We start from the raw sequence: 22,411 nt of genomic DNA, 5'->3' as shown, positions 1-22,411 counted from the left end.
TCTTTTGGCGGAGCGTGATAAGATTGACCAGTTCTTTCTCAGAATCCTCTGGCAGGTATTGCTTCCTCCTTTTTTGTTTTGTTTTATTATGTTCCCTTAGGTGCAATTATTATATTACTAAAAGTAATTTATGACCTTTTCCACCCTGTTTCTCATCTGACTCAAACAGTCAGTCAGTTCAGTTTGTTATGATTGGCTAACGTCAGTGCCTATGCATTAACTGCAGTAATTAACACATGCTGAACTGTTCACAATAGTAGCATGTGCTGCCGATTGCTTTGTGGACTGCTCTGTCTGTTCATAAAGTTAGAAAATACAATGTAAAGTTTTCTTCTATCAAATGTAATTGCAGTATTACAAAAATTATGGACTATTGTAACAAAAATAAAAAGGACACATACAAAGATCTTATCAATATTCACATAATTTGAATTTCATAGACATTTCTAAACAATTTTATATCTTGGATTCTTTGTAAGAAATCATATGAAGTGGTTTTACATCAGCAGCATTGCTCAAATTAATCACTTTGTATTTATTTGTTCTTCGGACTGCATAAGCTTACAAGTGTGGGTGAAAATACACTTGTGATGAAACTCTAAGAAAAACTACAACAATTTCTTTTTCACATTGTGGAACTATGTGTAAAACTTCACCAAAGAGACGCTCTTCTCTTAAGTCACAGTTTAAAACAAGTACACAACCAGTTTGAAAAGTCTGACCAACACAGTGCCACATGTGTCAAGTTCATAGCCAAAGTCTTTCTTACTTTCAACAAACAAAAACGGGAAAAACATTTGGGACAGTAATTGTTTCTATTAATGGACTGCCCAATTTCCAATGAAACCTAGTCTGAACCTGACTCTTGTAGGCTAATGTCCTACTTATATTTATGAAATTACATACAGCTTGTGCTTTTCTCTTTAGTGCTTTCCCTCAAATCTCATGCACCAAAATTTAGACAGTGGGCCAAATTTTATCATCATTTGCCAGTAATAAAATGATGCTTTGTTATTAGTGATTTGTTGGGATACAGAGTCTTAAACAATTCTCAAAATACAACTAATCCGTTGGTAAGAACTGGTGTTAAAATTATACTACACATTTCTCTAAGGAGAAGGAACAATTTCCAGTGACTATCACCTTAACTGATGACCAATCCTTATTTCCAATCAGAAAAGGCAAACAAAAAAAAAAAAAAGACACCACACTTAACTGGCATTTTGTTTCATGGGGTTCTCAGATGTTCTTAAATTATGAATGTTTTTCTCGTTTGTCATTCAGCTGGTCTAAAGTGAAAAGTTTTTCTTCAGAGATGAAATGGTGTAAGATTAGTTTTATCTCAAGTGTCAATTTTGGAAGTTTTCATACACTTTTTATACAGACTATTTAATGGATGTTATTCCACAGTTCAGTAAAATAAGACTATACTCAGTTGTGCCCACAAAAATATTATTAGTTTAAAAAAAATCACTGTTTTATTCAAACACTCAAACACAATAAAACAATGTGTGGTGTAATTTGCTTAGTTTGTCTTGACAGAGATTGATGAAGCTCATAATATCAGATCTTGAAATCTCTTGAGCCAGGAAGTATAACCTCTCAAATTCATAGGAATGCTTTGCCATCCTTTAAAATAAGATTATTCTGGTTACCAGCTTAGTTTAAAATAGTGATTAATCTAGGTAAAACATCTACAGTAAATACTGCCCAGCTTGTCATTGTGAATATCGGTTTGGATTGCTATTCTTTTCTTAAAGGCAAATGATGAAAAGACATTTTCGGAATAGGATGGGTTTTCAAAAAAAGGATGTTACATTTTATTGTCTCTTTTTTGGGGGGCTCATTTTAATGGTCAAAAGGGGAAGTGACTGCAGTTTTGATTTTGTATGAAAGAAACAGAGATATAGCCTACATTCAGTGCAATCTGAAACAACACAAGGATGCCAAGACCTTCTCTTCTCGCTTTGATTCTGGGTAAATTCAGTTTTCAGTCTTTGCATTTCCCATTTTTAATTACAGATGGAGTTTAGAGGTTGCAATTTCATGATGGAACATTAGTTTAGTTCAAGTTTATTAACTGTGTAAGATGGTGGGAGTATTTTTCTTACACATTTGAGTAAAGCATGTTTTTGTGGGTTTTTTTAATTCACCATCACTGCCCATGAAAATAAACTGTTCTGTATGTACTAAAATGATATAATGGGGCTCAGAGAGAAATATTATTACTGTATATTTACATAGACAACATTCTAACATATTTTTCAGTAAATATGCAACAAAGTTTTTTATTTAAATTATTATTTATTATTATATAACAGTGAATTCAGGTTATTTGGGACACATTTTGCCATTGAGATGACTGGGAAAAAGTGCCCTAATTAACCTGAATTATTCAGAATCATAAAGTCTAGCTGTAAGTCTACAATGTTTTTAAATGTCTGTTTTTAAATAAGTTTTTCATCTCTACAGCCAGTGCTCTGACTTCTGTAACTGGTAAGTAACAGACTGTTAAAACTCAGATATTATTATAGTTACGTGACTGGTGGTTTTTGCTCATTTAAAAGTTCAGAATGTTGTGATATGTGAGTCGATTCATAATATAGTTATTGTATTTTTAGTATCATGCTGGTGAATGGATTTAATGACTGCTCTGGGAGAGTGGAGATCTTTTATAATGGCACATGGGGAACCGTGTGTGATGATGACTGGGACATAAATGATGCAGCTGTGGTGTGCAGACAGCTGGGATGTGGAAGAGCTGTTAGCGCAAACTCCAGCGCCGGTTTTGGACAGGGAAGTGGTCAGATCTGGCTGGATAACGTGGGATGTTCAGGAAGTGAACTGTCCCTCACACAGTGCTCACGCAGTACTATTGGAGTACATAACTGCGGTCACCATGAAGATGCAGGTGTCGTCTGCTCAAAGGGTAAAAGTATATGTTTCCCCAGATCCAAGATGGCATTGTATATTTGCTGTTTTGCTTGTGATGAAAAGAGTACCAACATGATTAAAACAACATAAACCTACAGTGTTTGAACCCAAATAATAATTATATAAAAAAGAATAAAAATAAAAAACAAGAGAAAGCAAAGAGGCTCTGCACATTTGGTGCTTGGCTACATGTCAAACACATTTAATATACAAATCCTTACATAGTTTTTAAAGGTGCCCTAGAATGCTTTTTCACAAGATGTAATATAAGTCTAAGGTGTCCCTTGAATGTGTCTGTGAAGTTTCAGCTCAAAATACCCCATAGATTTTTTTTTAATTCATTTTTTTAACTGCCTATTTTGGGGCATCATTAAATATGCGCCAATTCAGTGCGCTTCCCCTTTAAATCCTCACGCTCCCCGCCTCCAAGCTCGCAACTCTATAATACATTGCATAAACAAAGTTCACACAGCTAATATAACCCTCAAAATGGATCTTTACTAAGTGTTCGTCATGCATACATCGATTCCTGTGAGTATAGTATTTATTTGGATGTTTACATTTGATTCTGAATGAGTTTGATAGTGCTCAGTGGCTAACGGCTAATGCTACACTGTTGGAGAGATTTATAAAGAATGAAGTTGTGTTTATGAATTATACAGACTGCAAGTGTTTAAAAATGAAAATAACGACGACTCTTGTCTCCGTGAATACAGTAAGAAACGATGGTAACTTTAACCACATTTAACAGTACATTATCAACATGCTAACGAAACATTTAGAAAGACAATTTACAAATATCACTAAAAATATCATGATATCATGGATCATGTCAGTTATTATTGCTCCATCTGCCATTTTTCACTATTGTTCTTGCTTGCTTACCTAGTCTGATGATTCAGCTGTGCACAGATCCAGACGTCCTGCCCTTGTGTAATGCTTTGATCATGGGCTGGCATATGCAAATATTGGGGCGTACATATTAATGATCCAGACTGTTACGTAACAGTCTGTGTTATGTTGAGATTCACCTGTTCTTCTGAGGTCTTTTAAACAAATGAGATTTATATAAGAAGGAGGAAACAATGGAGTTTGAGACTCACTGTATGTCATTTCCATGTACTGAACTCTTGTTATTCAACTATGCCAAGATAAATTCAATATTCAATTCTATGGCACCTTTAATCACATTTGACTTACATTTTTGTATCTTTCCAGACTGGTTAAGACTGGTCGGTGGATCTGATTCATGCTGCAGTGGAAGAGTGGAGATCCTTCATGATGGGGAACGGTGTGTGATGATGACTGGGACATAAATGATGCTGCTGTGGTCTGCAGACAGCTGGGATGTGGATCAGCCGTCAGTGCACCTCATAGTGCCGTCTTTGGTCAAGGCAGTGGAACGATCTGGCTGGATGATGTCAGATGCTTGGGAGGTAGAAAACCTCATACAATGTTCACACGGAGGACTAGGAACTCACAACTGTGGTCATGGTGAAGATGCTGGTGTTGTTTGTTTAGGTAAATCTTTTGTCTTATTTTTGTGTTTGTGTTGCTGATTTAAATTACATTTTGATCCTGAGAAGATGCAGTTCTTGACATTTTTATTTGTTTAAAGCTGTTTAAAGGGTTAGTTCACCTAAAAATTAAAATTGTCATCATGTTGTCCCAAACCGCAAGACCCTCGTTCATCTTCAGAACAGAAATTAATTTGTTCCAAAGATGAACGAAGGTCTTACGGGTGTGGAACGACATGAGGGTGAGTAATTAATGACAGAAATTTCCCTTTAATGCTGTTTGTTTTCTAGTGCCCTTGCAGCAGCCCAGTATTCCCCGCATCGCTCCTGATGGACAGTTTGATGTGGGACCTCAGGGGCCAATGATCCCCTGGGGCCACAGTTTCACCATCATCTGTTCCACTGTATCTCAGTATCCTGGAGGATTCTTCCACCTGTTCGGAGAAGCAAATATCAGCAGGAGTCAGTCAGCTGTCAATCTCTCTGCCTCCTTCTTCTTTCCTGAGGCAAATTATTCCCATGAGGGAAACTACAACTGTGTTTATGAAGTCATTTTGTCCTCACGCTCCTTCCGTTCATCTGCCTCTGAACTGCTGGTCATCACCATCACAGGTATTGATGTGTAAGAGTCTCAAACATGCTGGACTGCTGGTAATGAAAGTTTAACTCAAACCCATGTGTCTGTCTCAGCCTCCCTGCTTCCTGTCATTGATGCTGCGGTGTCCGCTGTGCCGCTCTTATTGTCTGTCCTCATCATCATCCTCCTGGTCAAGAGAAGACAGAAACGAAGGAATGAGGAAACTCAATTGAATTGCTCCTTTAAAAACGGTAACGTAGCATTTCATAAAAACGTATAGATGTCTTTGTTAACAGTTCCTTTAATAATTATCTCTTCATCTCTATGCATCCATCTAATACGTATGCAGGTGGATCCCAAGATAACAAAAATGAAGATTCTGATCACTCTGAAGCGGACTATATCAATGTGAACACGGATGACGGACAAATCTGATGATAACATTTATGGAAGCTATGAATAGGCCTACTGATTGAGCCCAAAATACTGTAATTGAGTACCTCATGGATGACGTGTATTTGTAGGCAAAATCCGGAAGCGAGTACCTTTTTTTGGACTTCCAGTTCTGACACTGTAAAGTCTATGGGTTTTTTGAATGGGTTTTTGCTAAATCGCCTGAAATAAGGTCTGTGGTTAACAAAGCCTCTAAATACTTTCACGTTTTGATCTATGACATAAAACACACCAGTTATAACCCGCTTGTGAGTTTTTAAACTTTTACTGTGTCTTAAAATTGGCGGTTGCTAACAAGTTGCTAAAACGGACTACTTCCTTTGGCGGGGACTTTAGACGTCATCATTAAAAACGGGACATTTGGACAGCATTTCTCATGAAAAAGTGGATAAGTATTCATACACAGCGCAGATCATAATCATCGTTTTTTAAATAAAGTTTGAGGAAGCTTGGTGGTGACGACGTTGATCCGCGACCATGGCGTGCTGTAGTCCATTTATAACTTACTGTTAGCTTTTTATATCTGACCACTTTATTTAGGCTTCAAAATCTATAAATGTTGTGTTAACTTGTAAAGATTATCTTGATAAACAAAACGTGTAAGTGTCATAACCATTTATTAAACACAGAGCTTAATTTCTGCGATTTTTCCAAAAGTCTATGGGAAAAATGCATAGGCTTTCGATCGAGGGAACCCGTGCGCCACTAACTTCCGGGTTGGCCTACAAAAACACGTCATCCCTGAAGGTCTCAAGGCTCCAAACAGATTAAATATGGAAGTCAAGTCCATTTGACAGTGAGTGACAGAAACAGACTACAAACAAATCTTTGGGTGGTCTCCCTGTCTTTTTACTAAGGAGGATTGTCTTCAGATAATACAATAAGAAATATATGCTATTTTATGGTATACATGAGTCAAATGTTAAAAAATGAACAAACTCAACAGTGTTGTTTAATTCCTCTAATTGTCGCAGTATTAAGTGCTCTTCCATTGTGTTGCCAGTTTTCAACCTGTGCTCCGAACCCCCAGTGGGTCATGGAGGTACTGCAGTGGGACTGTAAATAATGATTTAAAATTATTTGTCAGCGCTACATAGTGTAATATGTTCAATTATTAGGATCTTGAGCATATGCTGCAAAAAAGTTAATGAAGCTGCAATTTTTAAATTTTGCTGTGTTTTGCTGAAGTGTAACCTTCACATAGCTTAACATTAACTATTTTTCTATCGTAAACCTTTTTAGTGTGAAGATTTGATCATTTTCGAGAGTCATGTAGTGTAATTCGTAACTCAATGTGACAATACAAAAACATTGACAGCTGTTTTTAGCATAGGCACAAGATTAACAATCAATGTGTGCATGATGTAAATGAACGCTATTGAACGCATCCGGACTGTCAGAGAGCGCTCAGCCGCGCACAGTAGGAAGATTGACCGTCTATTTCTACCGTGCAGCGGAGTCACTGGTAATTCCCCCCAACGGAATTCAGGTACCGTTGTGAGTTTGTTTTTTCCGCTCAGGAGAGCGAAGAGGCCAGTTTACTGTTTCTAAGGCCACCACGTACTCCAGCAACGTCTCAGGCCTGCAACGGGGTGTGTGTGTGTGTGTTTTGTGTATGTGTATGTGGACCCACAAAGTTTAATCTCCTTTTACATTGTGTTTATTCAGCGCGCTTATCAACTGTGAGTATTCAAAGTGATTTCTGACATCCAGAGTGAATAATTTTGTACATTTCATTCCAAGTGAATTCACTTGATTGTTTGTTTTTCTTTTAATTCTGAGTGTTTGTTACAGAGACCATTCCTGTACTCCTGAATAGGTCAGATTTAAAGTCTTGTGATTGTGTGAATACATCACATCACTCAAATTCTATCTTTGATTTTCTATTTCTGTTCTAATTAAATTCTGTATCTTTTGTTATCCCTCCAGAGTTTTATTCATTCAAAAAGTTTATTCATATACAAGTTATTCATAAGTTACTATAGATTTCATTATGAATTACTTCTCCTTTAGAAAATTATATATGTGTGACACCAGAGGGGCCTAACTTTATCATCTGTAGGCACATAGTTAATGAATCTGGTACGCTGCCCTACTTATTTAACATAAAAAACAGGTAGGGGGCGCTACATACAGTTTTTGAAACTATGGCTTCATCAAAACTCTACACATGAAAAGAAACGTAAAACAAGTACACAGCATGCAAAACATCACACATCTTTCAAAAGCAATCAATTAATTTAAACTATTTTAACTACACACAGATAGAGTTGTCTTTTGTCTTGTCTTTTGCTTGTTCGGTGTGCTGTGGAGTGAATGATGGAGTATTTTATCCATCCTATAGAAAACAATTGTAGAATTAGTTTGCTTACTATAAAAGCTAGAAGTGTTTTGAGGCCTCTTGACCTATGTAACTGTAAGGGTCAGATGTGTCTGAGAAGTTAGCTTGGCCACTGAGCATATTTTGCTGGTAATTTTCCACCAGACAACAGGTGGCTGTGAAATGAATAAGATCATTATTAATGGTGTCATATGAAGGCTTCTTGCCTCTGGGGAATGTTGACTGGAAGAAAGGGAGGAGAGCCCCTGTAAGTGAGAGTGTGCGAAAATGTAAGGGTGGATATTACCAGCCAATGATACTACTTTGGTGTGTTTTAAGAGATAAGAAAAATGTATAAAAATGTGCCCCAGCTAAGAGAAATTGAGATGTGGAGCTGGCATCTCACTTTGTTGCTTGACAATAAAGTTAAATACTTCTGCTCTGTGAGTTTTTCTTCAAGACCAGAAATGAAGAAACATTGAATTTGCCGCGACAGGAGTACAGGAGTTTGTCACACATTTACAATTATTCATTTGGCAGACGCTTTTATCCAAAGCGACTTACAAGTGAGGAATACAACAAGCGAGTCGTCATGACGAGGAAGATAGACACAATACAAGTTTAGGCAATGCTCAGAGTATCATAAACTACAACAGAGAGGGATTAGAGGAAGTGAAAGAAAAGGAATAAGAATTTTTTTAAGATGAGGTTAAGTGCTCGCGAAAGAGATGAGTTTTCAGCTGTTACATTTACACGTACATGCATATGCACAAATACACTATACATGTATGCACAACTGATAACGTTTACACAGTTATGGAACTGAACTGAATCAATAATGGATTGACTTGAGCTGTATAATGACACTAGGGGTTCTTAAGAGCTGCTTTACAGATATATATATATATATATATATATATATATATATATATATATATATATATATATATATATATTAAGCAATATATTTTTTTAAATATATATATTATAAAATATAAAATTTTTATAATACCCCTATATATATATAGACAAAGATTATAGGCATTTAATACTATTATTCATTTACTATACAAATTAATACTTTATTCATTTATGTTAAATTCATAATAATAATGTAGGCTACTACAAGGCCTTCAACAAATGAAACGTGCGATTCACAAAAACTGCTGTCTCTGAAGTCAGTTTTATCATGGCATCCCTGAAAACGAAATTAATATTAATAATACTAATAACGTACTAATAACACAACTTTGACAAATGCTAAATAAATAATTAAATGAAATTATGAGCGTCCAAGAAGAGTAGGCTATAGTGAGCTCACAAACAATATAACAAGAAAGTGGAAACCATTATAAAATATATGAATGAATAATAACATACAGTGGCTTCATATACAGCACACAGTATTTTGTTTATCATCACATAAACACGTTCATCATGACAGAAGTGTGTTCAGTTACAGTAACTCCTCCTCCTCCTCTCACGGGGTTTCTTGTAAACATTCGCTATTATGCCAGTTCATATTTCTTTCGCTTTCCTTAAACTGACTCACTCCACTTCCTCTCTCTCTCTCAAACACACAGAGGCACAAGGAAACAAACGCCACGGCTCTCAGAGACACACTTCATCACAAACTGGACTTTATAAAGCGACTGTGCTCCGCTGAAGAGGAATGATGAGAGTTTTCTCCGCTGTGTCTCAGCTCTTGTTGTGTTTTATCGTCTGCGTCAGCTCAGGTGAGCTTCATTCACAATGTGTTAGACACTTCACACGAATGAAACGTGTAATAAATACTAATAGTATTAGTTCATGTTATTCTTTGACACTGCTTTGATATTATATAACTTTTGTCTAACTTCAGTCGTATCGTCAAACAGTAGTTTAGGGGAAAACCTGTCGGTCTGACAGTAAATGCGCTGAACTTCCTGTTAATGTTAATGATTCAGAACAACAGACGATCACACTTTATAGACTGGAGTCCTCTAAACTCATTATAAACCTTATATTAACCTCATTTTGTATTTCTGAACGCAAATTCAGAGTAATAGAAAAGCATTAAAGTTGAAGATCATTGACCCAGCTAATATGACTGTGTTGTATTATGTTGTTGAAAATATACGAATATATAATTGTGCCCATGTATGAATTTCCCTACAGTGATAACACACACACACACACACATATATGTGTATATATATATATATATATATATATATATATATATATATATATATATATATATGTTTTTTTTTGTTTTATTTCGGAGTTTTCATGACTTTCATACAGTATGTGGAAAAGAGTAATAATACATAAAAAAAAAAAAAAATGATTATGAATTGTGAATATGAATGTGGTGGCAGTGTGTATTTTCCAATGTTGTATTTTAGTACACCTTTGTGGTAGCCATTTGTTTTAAAGGGTTAGTTCACCCAAAAATGAAAATAATGTCATTTATTACTCGCCCTCATGTCGTTCCACACCCGTAAGACCTTCGTTCATCTTCAGAACACAAATTAAGATATTTTTGATGAAATCCGATGGCTCAGTGAGGCCTGCATAACCAGCAATGACATTTCCTCTCTCAAGATCCATTAATGTATTAAAAACATATTTAAATCTGTTCATGTGAGTACAGTGGTTCAATATTAATATTATAAAGCCACGAGAATATTTTTGGTGTGCCAAAAAAAACAAAATAATGACTTATATAGTGATGGGCGAATTCAAAACACTGCTTCATGAAGCATCAGAGCGTTATGAATCAGTGTATCGAATCAGCAGTTTGGAGCGCCAAAGTCATGTGATTTCAGCAGTTTGACATGCAATCCAAATCATGGTTCGATACACTGATTCATAACGCTCCGAAGCTTCATGAAGCAGTGTTTTGAAATCGCCCATCACTATATAAGTCTTTATTTCGTTTTTTTGGCGTACCAAAAATATTTTCGTCTCTTTATAATAAATTTTAATAATTATTTGTGTTCTGAAGATCAATGAAGGTCTTACGGGTGTGGAATGGCATGACAGTGAGTAATAAATGACAGAATTTTCATTTTTGGGTGAACTAACCCTTTAACCCTTGTGCGTCAAATAAATAGAGTTACACATAGCACAGACTTAAGTTTAAAGATTTAAGTTTATGAAAATGATTTATGAACATTATTTTATATAAAATATATATTTTATGGAACATGTTGAACTCTAAAACTGCTAGAAAAACAAAACCATAAATCTAAACGTTGTGCTCCAAATTTTAGGTTGATGTCTCAAAAAATGAGCTTTCAGTAAGATTTTGTTTGGGTGCAGTACCAAACTTTCCCCATTAGATGCCAGCAAAACTCCACTGGTACACACAGTGGTTGGATTTGTGATTTGCAGTAGTTTTTCTCTCTCCAATATTACACACACACACATGCACACACACAATTTCTTTTTTTTTTTTACGCTCATATAAACCACACTCTGACATCCATACCTACACACCCACACAATTATAGCTGCATAATTTATCCAATTGGCTGTATAACATGCTCTATAAACAAGAATAAAGCGAGTATTTGCTTAATGGGCCAAACCTGAGAAAATGGCACCATCTGGTAAAAAATAGTAAAAATTTTAATTTTGAAGCCTTACCAACAAAATTAAAGCCTATTAACAAAGAATGCTTCTTTTTATAATTATCTGGCCATGGGATTAAAAATTGTAGTTTTAAGGGGGACATTTTTGTCCTTAAGGTCCTGAAAGGAACTGTTCTGTGTTTCTAGTGTAAAATAGATTTATTATTATTTAATGCACACTTGTGCCAAAATGTATGCAGTTGGCATTAACACAGGCAAAATGATCAAAAAAAGAAATTTTTTTTCCATAAGGTCACACCAGGGTTAATGTGTGTATGTCTGTTTGTTGTTAGAGAGCGTCCCGATCCCTGAGGATGTGAGAGTGACATCACTGGACATGGGATTAGTTCTGGAATGGGATCCACCACAAAACACCACTGATACACTATTTAACTACACCGCTGAAATTAGGTAAGTTAATTATGATACACTCATACTTGTTTTACTGCTTAAAAATGTGTGACGGTTTTAAAATATAATTTAATGGCTTTAATAGAATATTCCTGTGTAAATACATTGGTGGCCTGCTTTTGTCTCTGAAAAAAAGGATAACAAATAATAAAATAAAAACACAAAGGCCAAACTTGTGCGTACTAACGCACTCATAATGATGGGTTTAGAAGCAGAAATATGAAGCTGTGTGGAATGAAACAACTTTTCTAGGTGGATGAAAGGAAGTTTTGTAATGTTATTTGTTTCGTTTTCTCCCTGTATGTGTGTAGAAACTGGAGAAATCTTTATGAGCCAGGATGTGTCCGCAGCTCATCACTAAGCTGTGATTTCATTAATGATATTACCACTTTTGGAGTTTACCAACTTCGTGTTCGGACAGAACTACATGGAGAGACATCTGATTGGGTGGAGACTAAAAACTTCACAGTAGATGAAATAAGTGAGTCACTTAACTTCTGTTATTTATGCTTATGTTGACTTTACTGGCAATAGGGGAATTTGTTAGTCATCCCAGAGAAGCTTGGCTGGGCGACTCTAGAACACGATCAGAATTTTCTAGTGGACTTACAGCCTGATATCCCTCTAGTGTCACATGTACAGTGTATTCAAAGAAGTGTTCAGAACCTGCTGGGTTTTTCACATTTTGTTTTGTTGCAGCCTTATGCCAAAATGTATTAAAGGGTTAGTTCACCCTAAAATGAATATTCTGTCATGTATTACTCACCCGCATGTCGTTTCACACTCGTAAGACCTTCGTTCATCTTCGGAACACAAATTAAGATATTTTTGATGAAATCCGATGGCTCAGTAAGGCCTGCATAGCCAGCAATGACATTTCCTCTCTCAAGATCCATTAATGTACTAAAAACATATTTAAATCAGTTCATGTGAGTACAGTGGTTCAATATTAATATTATAAAGCCACCAGAATATTTTTGGTGCGCCAAAAAAAAACAATAACGACTTATTTAGCGATGGCCGATTTCAAAACACTGCTTCAGGAAGCATCGGAAAACACAGTGAATCTGTGGATCGAATCAGCTGTTTGGAGCGCCAAAGTCACATGATTTCAGCCGTTGGCAGTTTCACACGCGATCTGAATCATTATTTGATAGACTGATTCATTTGTGCTCCGAAGCTTCATGAAGCAGTGTTTTGAAATCGGCCATCACTAAAGAAGTCATTATTTAGTTTTTTTTGGCGCTCCAAAAATATTCTGGTGGCTTTATAATATTGATATTGAACCACTGTACTCACATGAACAGATTTAAATATGTTTTTAGTACATTAATGGATCTTGACAGAGGAAATGTCATTACTCCCTATGCAGGCCTCACAGAGCCATCAGATTTCATCAAAAATATCTTAATTTGTGTTCTGAAGATCAATGAAGGTCTTACGGGTGTGGAACAGCATGAGGGCGAGTAATAAATGACAGAATTTTCATTTTTGGGTGAACTAACCCTTTAAGTTTTTATTCACATCATTCTACACTTCATAATCCCTAATGATAGAGCAAAAGAAAATGTGTGATGATTTTGCCAATGTTAGAAAATGAAAGAAAAAATCTGCAATCATAAACTTTCAGTGAAAATTCACATTTTTGAGCCACACTGACAGACTGAAATCTCCCGTTATAATCAATGCACCTGTCTGTACTGCAATCTCTTAGTTACCTTGTGTTTGTACTTTGTTGTTATAATGAAATGATTCACAAGCCTGCATACTCACACTGAACAAACTCTGACGATCTGAGTGGATTCTGATGAACTGGATGGCCATTGTGTTCACATGCTCAACAAACACGTCTGTGATTGGCTACAGTGATCAACGCTGCGAAAGCACATTGTAAATAGAAACCTTTGATGCTTGCGTTATTCAACATTCTTATGCAGCCAATCCTATCATACGAATGATCATACATTGATAAATGTGGTGGCTGAAAACATTCGTCAACTGTAACTGCTACTGAAGGTGCTTTAGATAAATATTGAGTTATGGGTCTGAATACTAGTGTAAATGTGACATTTCACTTTATTTACAGCATTATAGCATAAGACTGCAACCAAACAAAATGTGAAAAATGGGGAGAGGTGATTTTTTTTTCTGAATGCACTATATCAAACATTGAATTTTTAATAATCATAAAAAGTATTTTCTGTCTCACTGTAACAAGGGGGTGCTGTTTTATTTACTATGTTTTATTATCATATGTGTATAACAAAACATTTCCCTGTGTCTGCAGCTGAGATTAGTGCTCCTCGTGTAGAACTGACAAGCAGAAAAGGACAAACAGAAGTTGACATCACTGATCCTCCTATGAAAAAAAGAAACTTGAGGGATGTCTATATATATGTCTCTTACCTCATCATTTATTGGAAAAAAGGAGAGGCAAAAAAGGTAATGAATGCAGTGGCCTCTGAAGTTTTTGTTGCCCCTGCAATACACCATTCACTAGTTCAATTCAAATTCTACATATGTTTTTTCCAAGTCATTGTTAATGTAATTTAATAGAAAACTAATACTAGAGAGTTTTGGATTTTTTTATGTTTTATTTTATTTCAGGTAACGTTTCTTTTATTTCAAGCAACATGTTTATTTTGGTTTTAAACTATAATAACACTGCACCAAATTGTTTAGTGAGTTGAAATGCGTTACTTGCCAGAGTTGAAAGTTCCCAAAGTGTGGTATGCAAAATAATGTGCTATACCATATATTTCCCTTTTTTTTCATTGTAAAGTGCTATGACTTGTATCCCAAAGTGCCTTATTGAATGCATTTAACATGAAATATGTAGCCTATTAACACTAATCCTGGCTTAGTCTGTGAAACCAGATTCTGTTTGTTTTCTTTTATAATAAGACGTTTCGTTATTTTCAGCGTACAAACAACATATTGGTTCATCACAGAATATTCTTCATCAGATTAAAAATCAACCAAACAGAGAAAAAAGCGATTTAAAAGGTCTGTTGTACAGACTGTGCCGGTCAGCCTGAGCACTCTCCTACCGTCACACTGTTATTCCAAACACATTTTTGAGCATCTAAGGGATGCTGTTTTATGTGGATATTGGGACAGGAGTGAAATACAAAGCCTGGTTTACAAAATAAATAATTGTTTAGCAATCTAATACATGTGAATATGGAAACGTTTTGGTCCCTGGCCCCAAACGTTTGAGCACCCCTGCCCTAAATTACAGTAATGTCTGTGGATTGGAAATACTGAGAGGCCCAACCTGATCATTAGAAAATGTCATTTATTACTCACCCTCATGCTGTTTCACACCCATAAGACCTTCGTTCATCTTCTGAACACAAATTAAGGTATTTTTGATGAAATCCAATGGCTCAGTGAGGCCTAGACAGCAATGCCATTGAACTTCTCAAAATACAGAAACAGTTCATGTGACTACAGTGGTTCAGTCTTAATATTGTAAAGTGACAAGAACTTTTTGTGCACCAAAAAAAAACTAAATAATGACTTTTCAACAATATCTAGTGATGGGCGATTTCAAAACACTGCTTCGAATCTTTTGATTCGAATCAGTGATTCGGATCGCATGTCAAAATGCCAAACTGCTGAAATAACGTGACTTTGGCGCTCCGAATCAATGATTACTGAGTACCTTTCTGGATCTTGAGAAGTTCAGTGGCATTGCTGTCTGTAGAGGCCTTGCGGAGCCATCGGATTTCATCAACAATATCTTAATTTGTGTTCTGAAGATGAATGAAGGACTTGCGGGTGTAGAACGACATGAGGGTGAGTAAATAATGACATTATTTTCATTTTTGGGTGAACTTACCCTTTAACCTAATACAATTTCTCCCAAACTGAACACACATTTCCACCTTCAATAGCAAATTTAATAGAATAAGACATCTATTTCATTTATATCAGTCAGGGCATTTCATGCTTAATGTGTCTTTGTTATTTATTCTCAACAGGAAGAACTAATAAGAGACCAGAACAGAGTTATATTAACAAATCTGGAGCCTTTGGTGGACTACTGCGTCAAAGTGGCAGTTTTGTATATGAAAAATAAAACAAGCCAGTTCAGCAACATGACGTGTGTAACCAACACATCCAGCAGTAAGCTTTCACCTATATAAACCAGTTTAAGTTCTACAGTTGTGCTACTATTTCTGTTTGTGATGTACACATTTACCGATTTACTTTTACTGGGTTATTGTGATGTTCTCTCAATGACTACTTTTACATGCAACCTCATGATGAGATTTAGGAAATATTGTGATTAACTTCACAATACTTTGATCAAACTGATACAATTAACCTCATAATCGTAGTAACCATAATCATTAAAATATGTGGCGTATGCTGATTTTAACTTCAATAAACAGGCATGTGGACACATCTATTCCACTCTGATCAAAGTGCGCATGTTTGTGACAAACCCGGGTGACGTTTTCATGCACAGATTTGTAACAGATGTGAAGAAGACATCTCATTTTTGGGGAGCTGAAGTTTATGTTGACAGCGTTGTGCGACATGAATATAATGTTGGATATAATGTTGGACCTAGAGACGGGAATTTTCTCACTCTTTCCCTGCGACTTTTTGTTACCTTCCTTCTTAAACCCCTAGACTTTTTAAGGGGGCTTGTAACAAGTGGGGGCTCGTCCGGGATATATATGATGGTCGAAAACATTGAAATGAAGGCATTTTAGGCACGTAAGCGAAAAACTTCAAAACGTCCATAGAAATCTGTAAAACATTGGCCAGTTTCACCTTCACCTGAGTTCATTTATGCTGTGCATTGGGTATGTAAATAATGGCGTTAAAAATAACCACAATTCTTAGCAAATAATCAGAGTAATGAAAATGATGTGTAAACGGGAGCTCCTGCCAAGGAATTAAGTCCTTACTCTGATTATTGGAAATGATCACAGTATTGGTGCACATGTAAACACGGTCAATCTCAACATCCTGTAATGTTCGTTTCTGTGTTTGCGCAGATGAGGCAGAGCCTGGGCTCATAGCAGTTGTGCTCGTGGTCAGTTTTCTGGTGGTGTTAGCTGCTGTTGTCCTGGCCTTTCTGGCTGTGTGGTACAGCTACAAAGTATGCAGAATTATTTTCCCTGATCCTAAACTGCCAGAGAACCTAAAACAGGTAATGCTAGGGTAAGAAGAGGCAACTGATAATGCCCTGTTTTGTGTTACTGACATTCTTTCTGTTCTCCTAAAGTTTTTGTCCCAGCAGTCCCAGTCCCCCATACTTTCGGCCATGCAGGAGAGCACTCAGCTGAAGGAGCACTTTAATGAGCTGAAGATATTTCAAAAGGAGCCTGACAGCTCTCAGGACAGTCAGCAGATTCAGGAAGATAAGGATACGTGTTGTACTGAAGCAGACAGTGAGAAAATGGCCAGCTCCACATCAGAAGAGAAGCATTTGCTTGCTGAACTGACTTTGCTATAATACCATACCATAAACATTTTAACTGTTAGAACTAGTGATGCAATGTGGATAAGCTGCATCTGTGTGGAAGCTGCCAAAATTGATTTCTCTTTTTTTAAATCGATCTGCATTTTGATGAACTGATCTTAAATCCCAGGAATCAATCTTTTGTTTGTTTTCAGTTGATGCGTGAACACAACTTTAACAATGCTATTTGTAGTGTCTGCCTTAAATCGCAATAAGTTTTGTTCTTTGTTTCTTCTGACATGAAACAAAGCCTCAGCTTTCAAATTCAAACAATAAATTTGTTTACTGCTATTTACAGCAGCAAATAAACATGAATGAACATCAGAAGGAATGTTGAAAGATACAGAACAATTTACTGAAATGATTCATATCTCATGTAATCGATCAATCAGTGTTTCAACCGCAGAAAGACGTCAATAAAGCAGCTGGAGAACAATGTCACATTTACCTCAGAAAAGCCATTCAGTGTCTATAAACTCGATAGAATTGTGATACATATAAGCACTATATCACATATTCATTACATCTGTACTTTAAGTTGTGTTACATACACCATTTAAATGATCATATTTTAACAACAAACTGGAATAGAAACAAATTGCTTGCATTGCATTTTAAAAGTTCATTTACAACTGTTTTTATTAAATAAAGTTTATTTTTGGTTTCCGTTTTCGGCTAAATTAAAACTTTACCTTTATTTTCGGGGATAAAAAGGTGCATCACTCGTTAGAGCTGTTGAGAACTGATGTCCAGGTAAAACCTCCATAATGGCTTCTTGAATACAAAATGGAAATGAAGTTTGTGTGAAGAATGTTTTATTTATGTTTTATTATTTTGTTAATATATGCCATGTCAATCAAGGCTGCCTGTGGCAAATATATGATGATGATTATTATTATTATTATTACTTTTGTACCTCATATCATTTTGAATGTTCATTAAAGTTAGACCTTTCAAGACTGATAATGGTGTTATTCTTTTTTAAAGGTTGTTTTTTTTTTTTTTAAATCTATATTTTCTATGCAGAGCAAAAGTGCAGCTTATTTAATAAAAAAAACAAGAACAGAATTCAAAAGGCAACAAAACATGGGCAAACTTGTGCACAAAGGGTTACTAAGTGAACAAGGAATGCCTGGGGAGACAATCCAGAGAAACAATCATGATATGAAACTACAAAATTGAAAGAAACTAAGAATCAAGACCTACAACATAAAATTACAAACACAAATGTGTGTTCCTTTAAGGAGCAAATTCAAGATTCGAACAGACAGTTCAAGAGCTCAAGAGTCCCGCTTCATATAAAGAGATATAATAATATAAATTGTCTTTTCTTTCTGTTTCTTTTTTCATTCTTGAAGTGAACTTTTCCTATTACTGTAACGCCACGCCAGCAGAGGGAGCCCTCGCCCGAATACTGACTGTGTGCCGCTCCCTCTGCTTCACCTGTCACTTCCTGTTTGTTGGACATTTAAGCATGGCATCCACCATTGTTACCTCGCGAAGTATTGCCAGCCTGTCTGCCTTACTGAGCGTTATTCCCATTCCCATTGCCATTGTCGGCCTTCTTGTGTATGATCATTGCCTGTTCTTCCCGTTCTCTGTCTTTTGGATTGCCCTCTGTTCTGTTGCCTGGATTGGACTGCCTACCTGAGTATGTACCCCTGCCTGTTTAACGTTTCTGATTTACTGCTTGTTGTTCTGGATTTGTTTGCTGTGGATTTTATTAAAACACTGCACATGGATTCTAACGCCGCCTCAGCGTCCTTACATAATACTTCGCCTCCGAAGAATCCAGCAGATGTTACGAATCTACAGGCCGCGTTTGCTTATCAAAGCGACGTTCTCAAGGAGTTCTGTGATCAACTGGCTAAAGCACAAGCAGCTAATGACTACCTCACTCAGTATCTACGATCGTTACCACCACCTACGGCCACGAAGGTAAACTTTACACTTCCAGACAAATTCAACGGTTCTGCTGAGCAATGTAAGGGTTTCATTCGCCAAGTTGAGATATATTTCATGAATCAAGGGAGCTGCTTTGACTCTGATGAGAAGGTGCGCTTTCCTCATGTCGTTGTTAACGGGCAAAGCGATCGAGTGGGCCGCAGCTGTTTGGGAAACTGACCGTTTGTTCCAAACATCCTATCCTTATTTCGTAAAACAACTCAGAGATGTGTTTGAATACCCAGCAGGGGGTAAGGATGTTTCCACTCGTTTGATGCAACTGACTCAAGGCTGCAAATCGGCCGCTGAACACGCTATTGAGTTTAGAACGATTGCTGCTCAGAGTGGTTGGAACGACGTGTCACTCAAGGCCATGTTTCGTCGCAGTTTGAATATGGAGTTACAGGCAGAGCTTGCTTGTAAGGGTGAGGATCATTCCTTTTCTGATTATGTCAAATTAGCCATCAAGATCGATAATCTCATGCGTACTCATCGCCCCCGAAACAAGTCAACTGGAGCCATGTATGTCCCTCAAGTTACCAATATCTCCGAATCAAGCCCCGCCAATGATCATACTGGTTCTGAGCCCATGCAGCTAGGAGTTACACATCTGTCATCTGAAGAAAGGTCGAGAAGATTCCTTCAGAATTTGTGTTTTTACTGTGGTGAAGCAGGCCACCGCAATGCAGGTTGTCCACTCAAGGCCCGGAGAGACTTCAATGACAACAGCCGGGTGAGTGTTGATCACATTCCTGTTACCAATGCTAAGAACGTCACTACCATTGTCAAGATAACTACTGAAAATGACTCATTTGAATTCACAGCGCTGATTGATTCTGGCTCAGCATTGAACATCATTCATCAAGACCTCATTACAACATTCAACATTCCTGTACAACAATGTGATCCTCCTATCAAGGTGAACGCTGTAAATAACAAACCCATTGGAAGCGGCATCACTCAACTAACTCAGCCCATGAAGATGCAAGTAGGTCTATTTCACCAAGAAACCATTACCTTCTATGTCATTGACTCCCCATGCCATGAAATCATCCTCGGATACCCCTGGCTAGCTACTCACGACCCAGTCATCTCTTGGCAGATTGGTGAGATCATACAGTGGTCACAATTCTGTTTTTCCAAGTGTCTTGATAATGTCATCTCCAAGCCTTGTCTTACCACCAGCATTGAAAGTCCAGAGAGTGAGCCTGTAACCATACCATCCTGTTATCAAGACCTTCAAGAAGTGTTCAGTAAAACCAAAGCCACACAACTGCCACCACATCGTCCTTGGGATTGCGCCATTGATCTCCTACCGAACGCCATGCCACCCAAAAGTAAAGTCTATCCACTGTCACGTCCAGAGAGTCAAGCTATGGAGGCTTACGTCGAGGAAGCTCTCAGCTCTGGTTTCATCCGTCCGTCCACTTCCCCAGCCGCGGCAGGATTCTTCTTCGTGGAAAAGAAGGATGGAGGACTGCGCCCATGCATCGATTATCGAGGTTTGAACAATGTCACAGTCAAGTTTCGTTATCCATTACCACTAGTCCCTGCAGCACTTGAACAACTCAGAGAAGCGAGAATTTACACCAAGTTAGATTTGAGAAGTGCATATAACCTCATTAGAATCAAGGAAGGTGATGAATGGAAGACTGCATTCCTGACCACTAGGGGGCACTATGAGTACCAGGTTATGCCGTATGGGCTGGCCAATGCACCTGCTGTATTTTAGTCTTTCATTAATGAAATTTTCAGAGATGTCTTGAACAAATATGTAGTGGCCTACATCGATGATATCTTGATCTATTCCAAGTCTGAAGAGGAACACAAGGGTCATGTCCGAACTGTACTTACCAGGCTATTAGAGAACCAACTGTATGTCAAGGCAGAAAAATGTGAATTCCATGTCCAACGAACATCTTTCCTAGGCTACAACGTCAGCCATCAAGGGGTGGAAATGGATAAATCTAAGATCACGGCAGTCACCGAATGGCCCCAACCTACTTCGGTCAAGGAGCTTCAGCGATTCCTAGGATTTGCAAATTCCTACCGTTTCATACGTAACTACAGCATTAAAGCAGCACCTCTGACTTCCCTACTAAAAGGTAAACCGTCAAAGTTGAAATGGACTGATCATGCTACACAGGCATTCTCTAACCTCAAGAACAGCTTTACCACTGCACCAATCCTGAAACACCCAGATCCCAACTTACCATTCATAGTGGAAGTAGATGCCTCTGACTGCGGAATAGGTGCAGTGCTCTCACAACGCCACGGGCAACCAGGCAAGCTTTTTCCCTGTGCTTACTTTTCTAGAAAACTCACGGACGCTGAGCGTAACTACGATGTTGGAAACAAGGAGCTACTGGCTATGAAGGAAGCCATTGAAGAATGGAGACACTGGTTGGAGGGCTCCACTCACCCCTTCCAGGTAATCACTGATCACAAAAACCTTGAGTACATCAAGAGTGCTAAAAGATTAAATCCTCGCCAGGCTCGCTGGTCCTTGTTTTTTACCAGATTTCAATTCACCGTAACCTACCGTCCTGGTAGTAAAAATAGCAAGGCAGATGCTCTTTCCAGGAGACATGACCATCCACTGGCGGACCATCAACCTGAATCCATCCTACCACCGTCTATCATCATAGCACCAGTCACATGGGACTTGATGGAGGAAATTCAAAGGGAACAACGCAACGAACCCGCACCCCAGGGCTGTCCTGCTAACAAGCAATATGTTCCTTCCAGGCTACGACTACGAGTCATGCAGTGGGTCCATACGTCACTCTGTTCTGGGCATCCAGGTATCTCACGCACACTACATCTCACACAAAATTCATTCTGGTGGCCGTCTATGATTAAAGATGTAGCAACCTATGTCAAGTCATGTTCTGTATGTGCACAGTCGAAAACCCCAAAAGAACTACCATCTGGCTTACTACAACCCTTACCCATACCTCAGAGACCTTGGTCACACCTATCAGTAGACTTTGTTACCGACCTACCCCCGTCTGATGGATTTACCACAATCCTAGTAATTATTGACCGTTTCTCTAAGGCTTGTAGACTCATTCCTCTAAAAGGTCTCCCCACAGCTATGGACACTGCTCAAGCGATGTTTCACCACGTCTTCAGGATTTACGGTATCCCCGAAGA

At 37.6% G+C, this 22,411-nt stretch overlaps 1 protein-coding gene across 1 annotated transcript; it reads left to right on the top strand.

Moving 5' to 3' along the window:
* The first annotated feature begins 9,303 nt into the window (after positions 1-9,303).
* crfb4 (cytokine receptor family member b4) lies at positions 9,304-18,269 on the top strand. Its single transcript, XM_067408918.1, has 7 exons — positions 9,304-9,537; positions 11,712-11,829; positions 12,141-12,310; positions 14,117-14,271; positions 15,816-15,960; positions 16,845-16,999; positions 17,075-18,269. The coding sequence occupies exons 1-7, from the start codon at positions 9,474-9,476 to the stop codon at positions 17,303-17,305; spliced, it is 1,038 nt and encodes a 345-aa protein (XP_067265019.1). The 5' UTR covers positions 9,304-9,473; the 3' UTR covers positions 17,306-18,269.
* The last annotated feature ends 4,142 nt before the right edge of the window (positions 18,270-22,411 follow it).

This window comes from Chanodichthys erythropterus, chromosome 14 (genome assembly GCF_024489055.1).
Source record: "Chanodichthys erythropterus isolate Z2021 chromosome 14, ASM2448905v1, whole genome shotgun sequence".
NCBI lineage: Eukaryota > Metazoa > Chordata > Actinopteri > Cypriniformes > Xenocyprididae > Chanodichthys > Chanodichthys erythropterus.
Note: the sequence above shows the minus strand (reverse complement) of the source record. Positions and strands in the feature narration are given on the sequence as shown.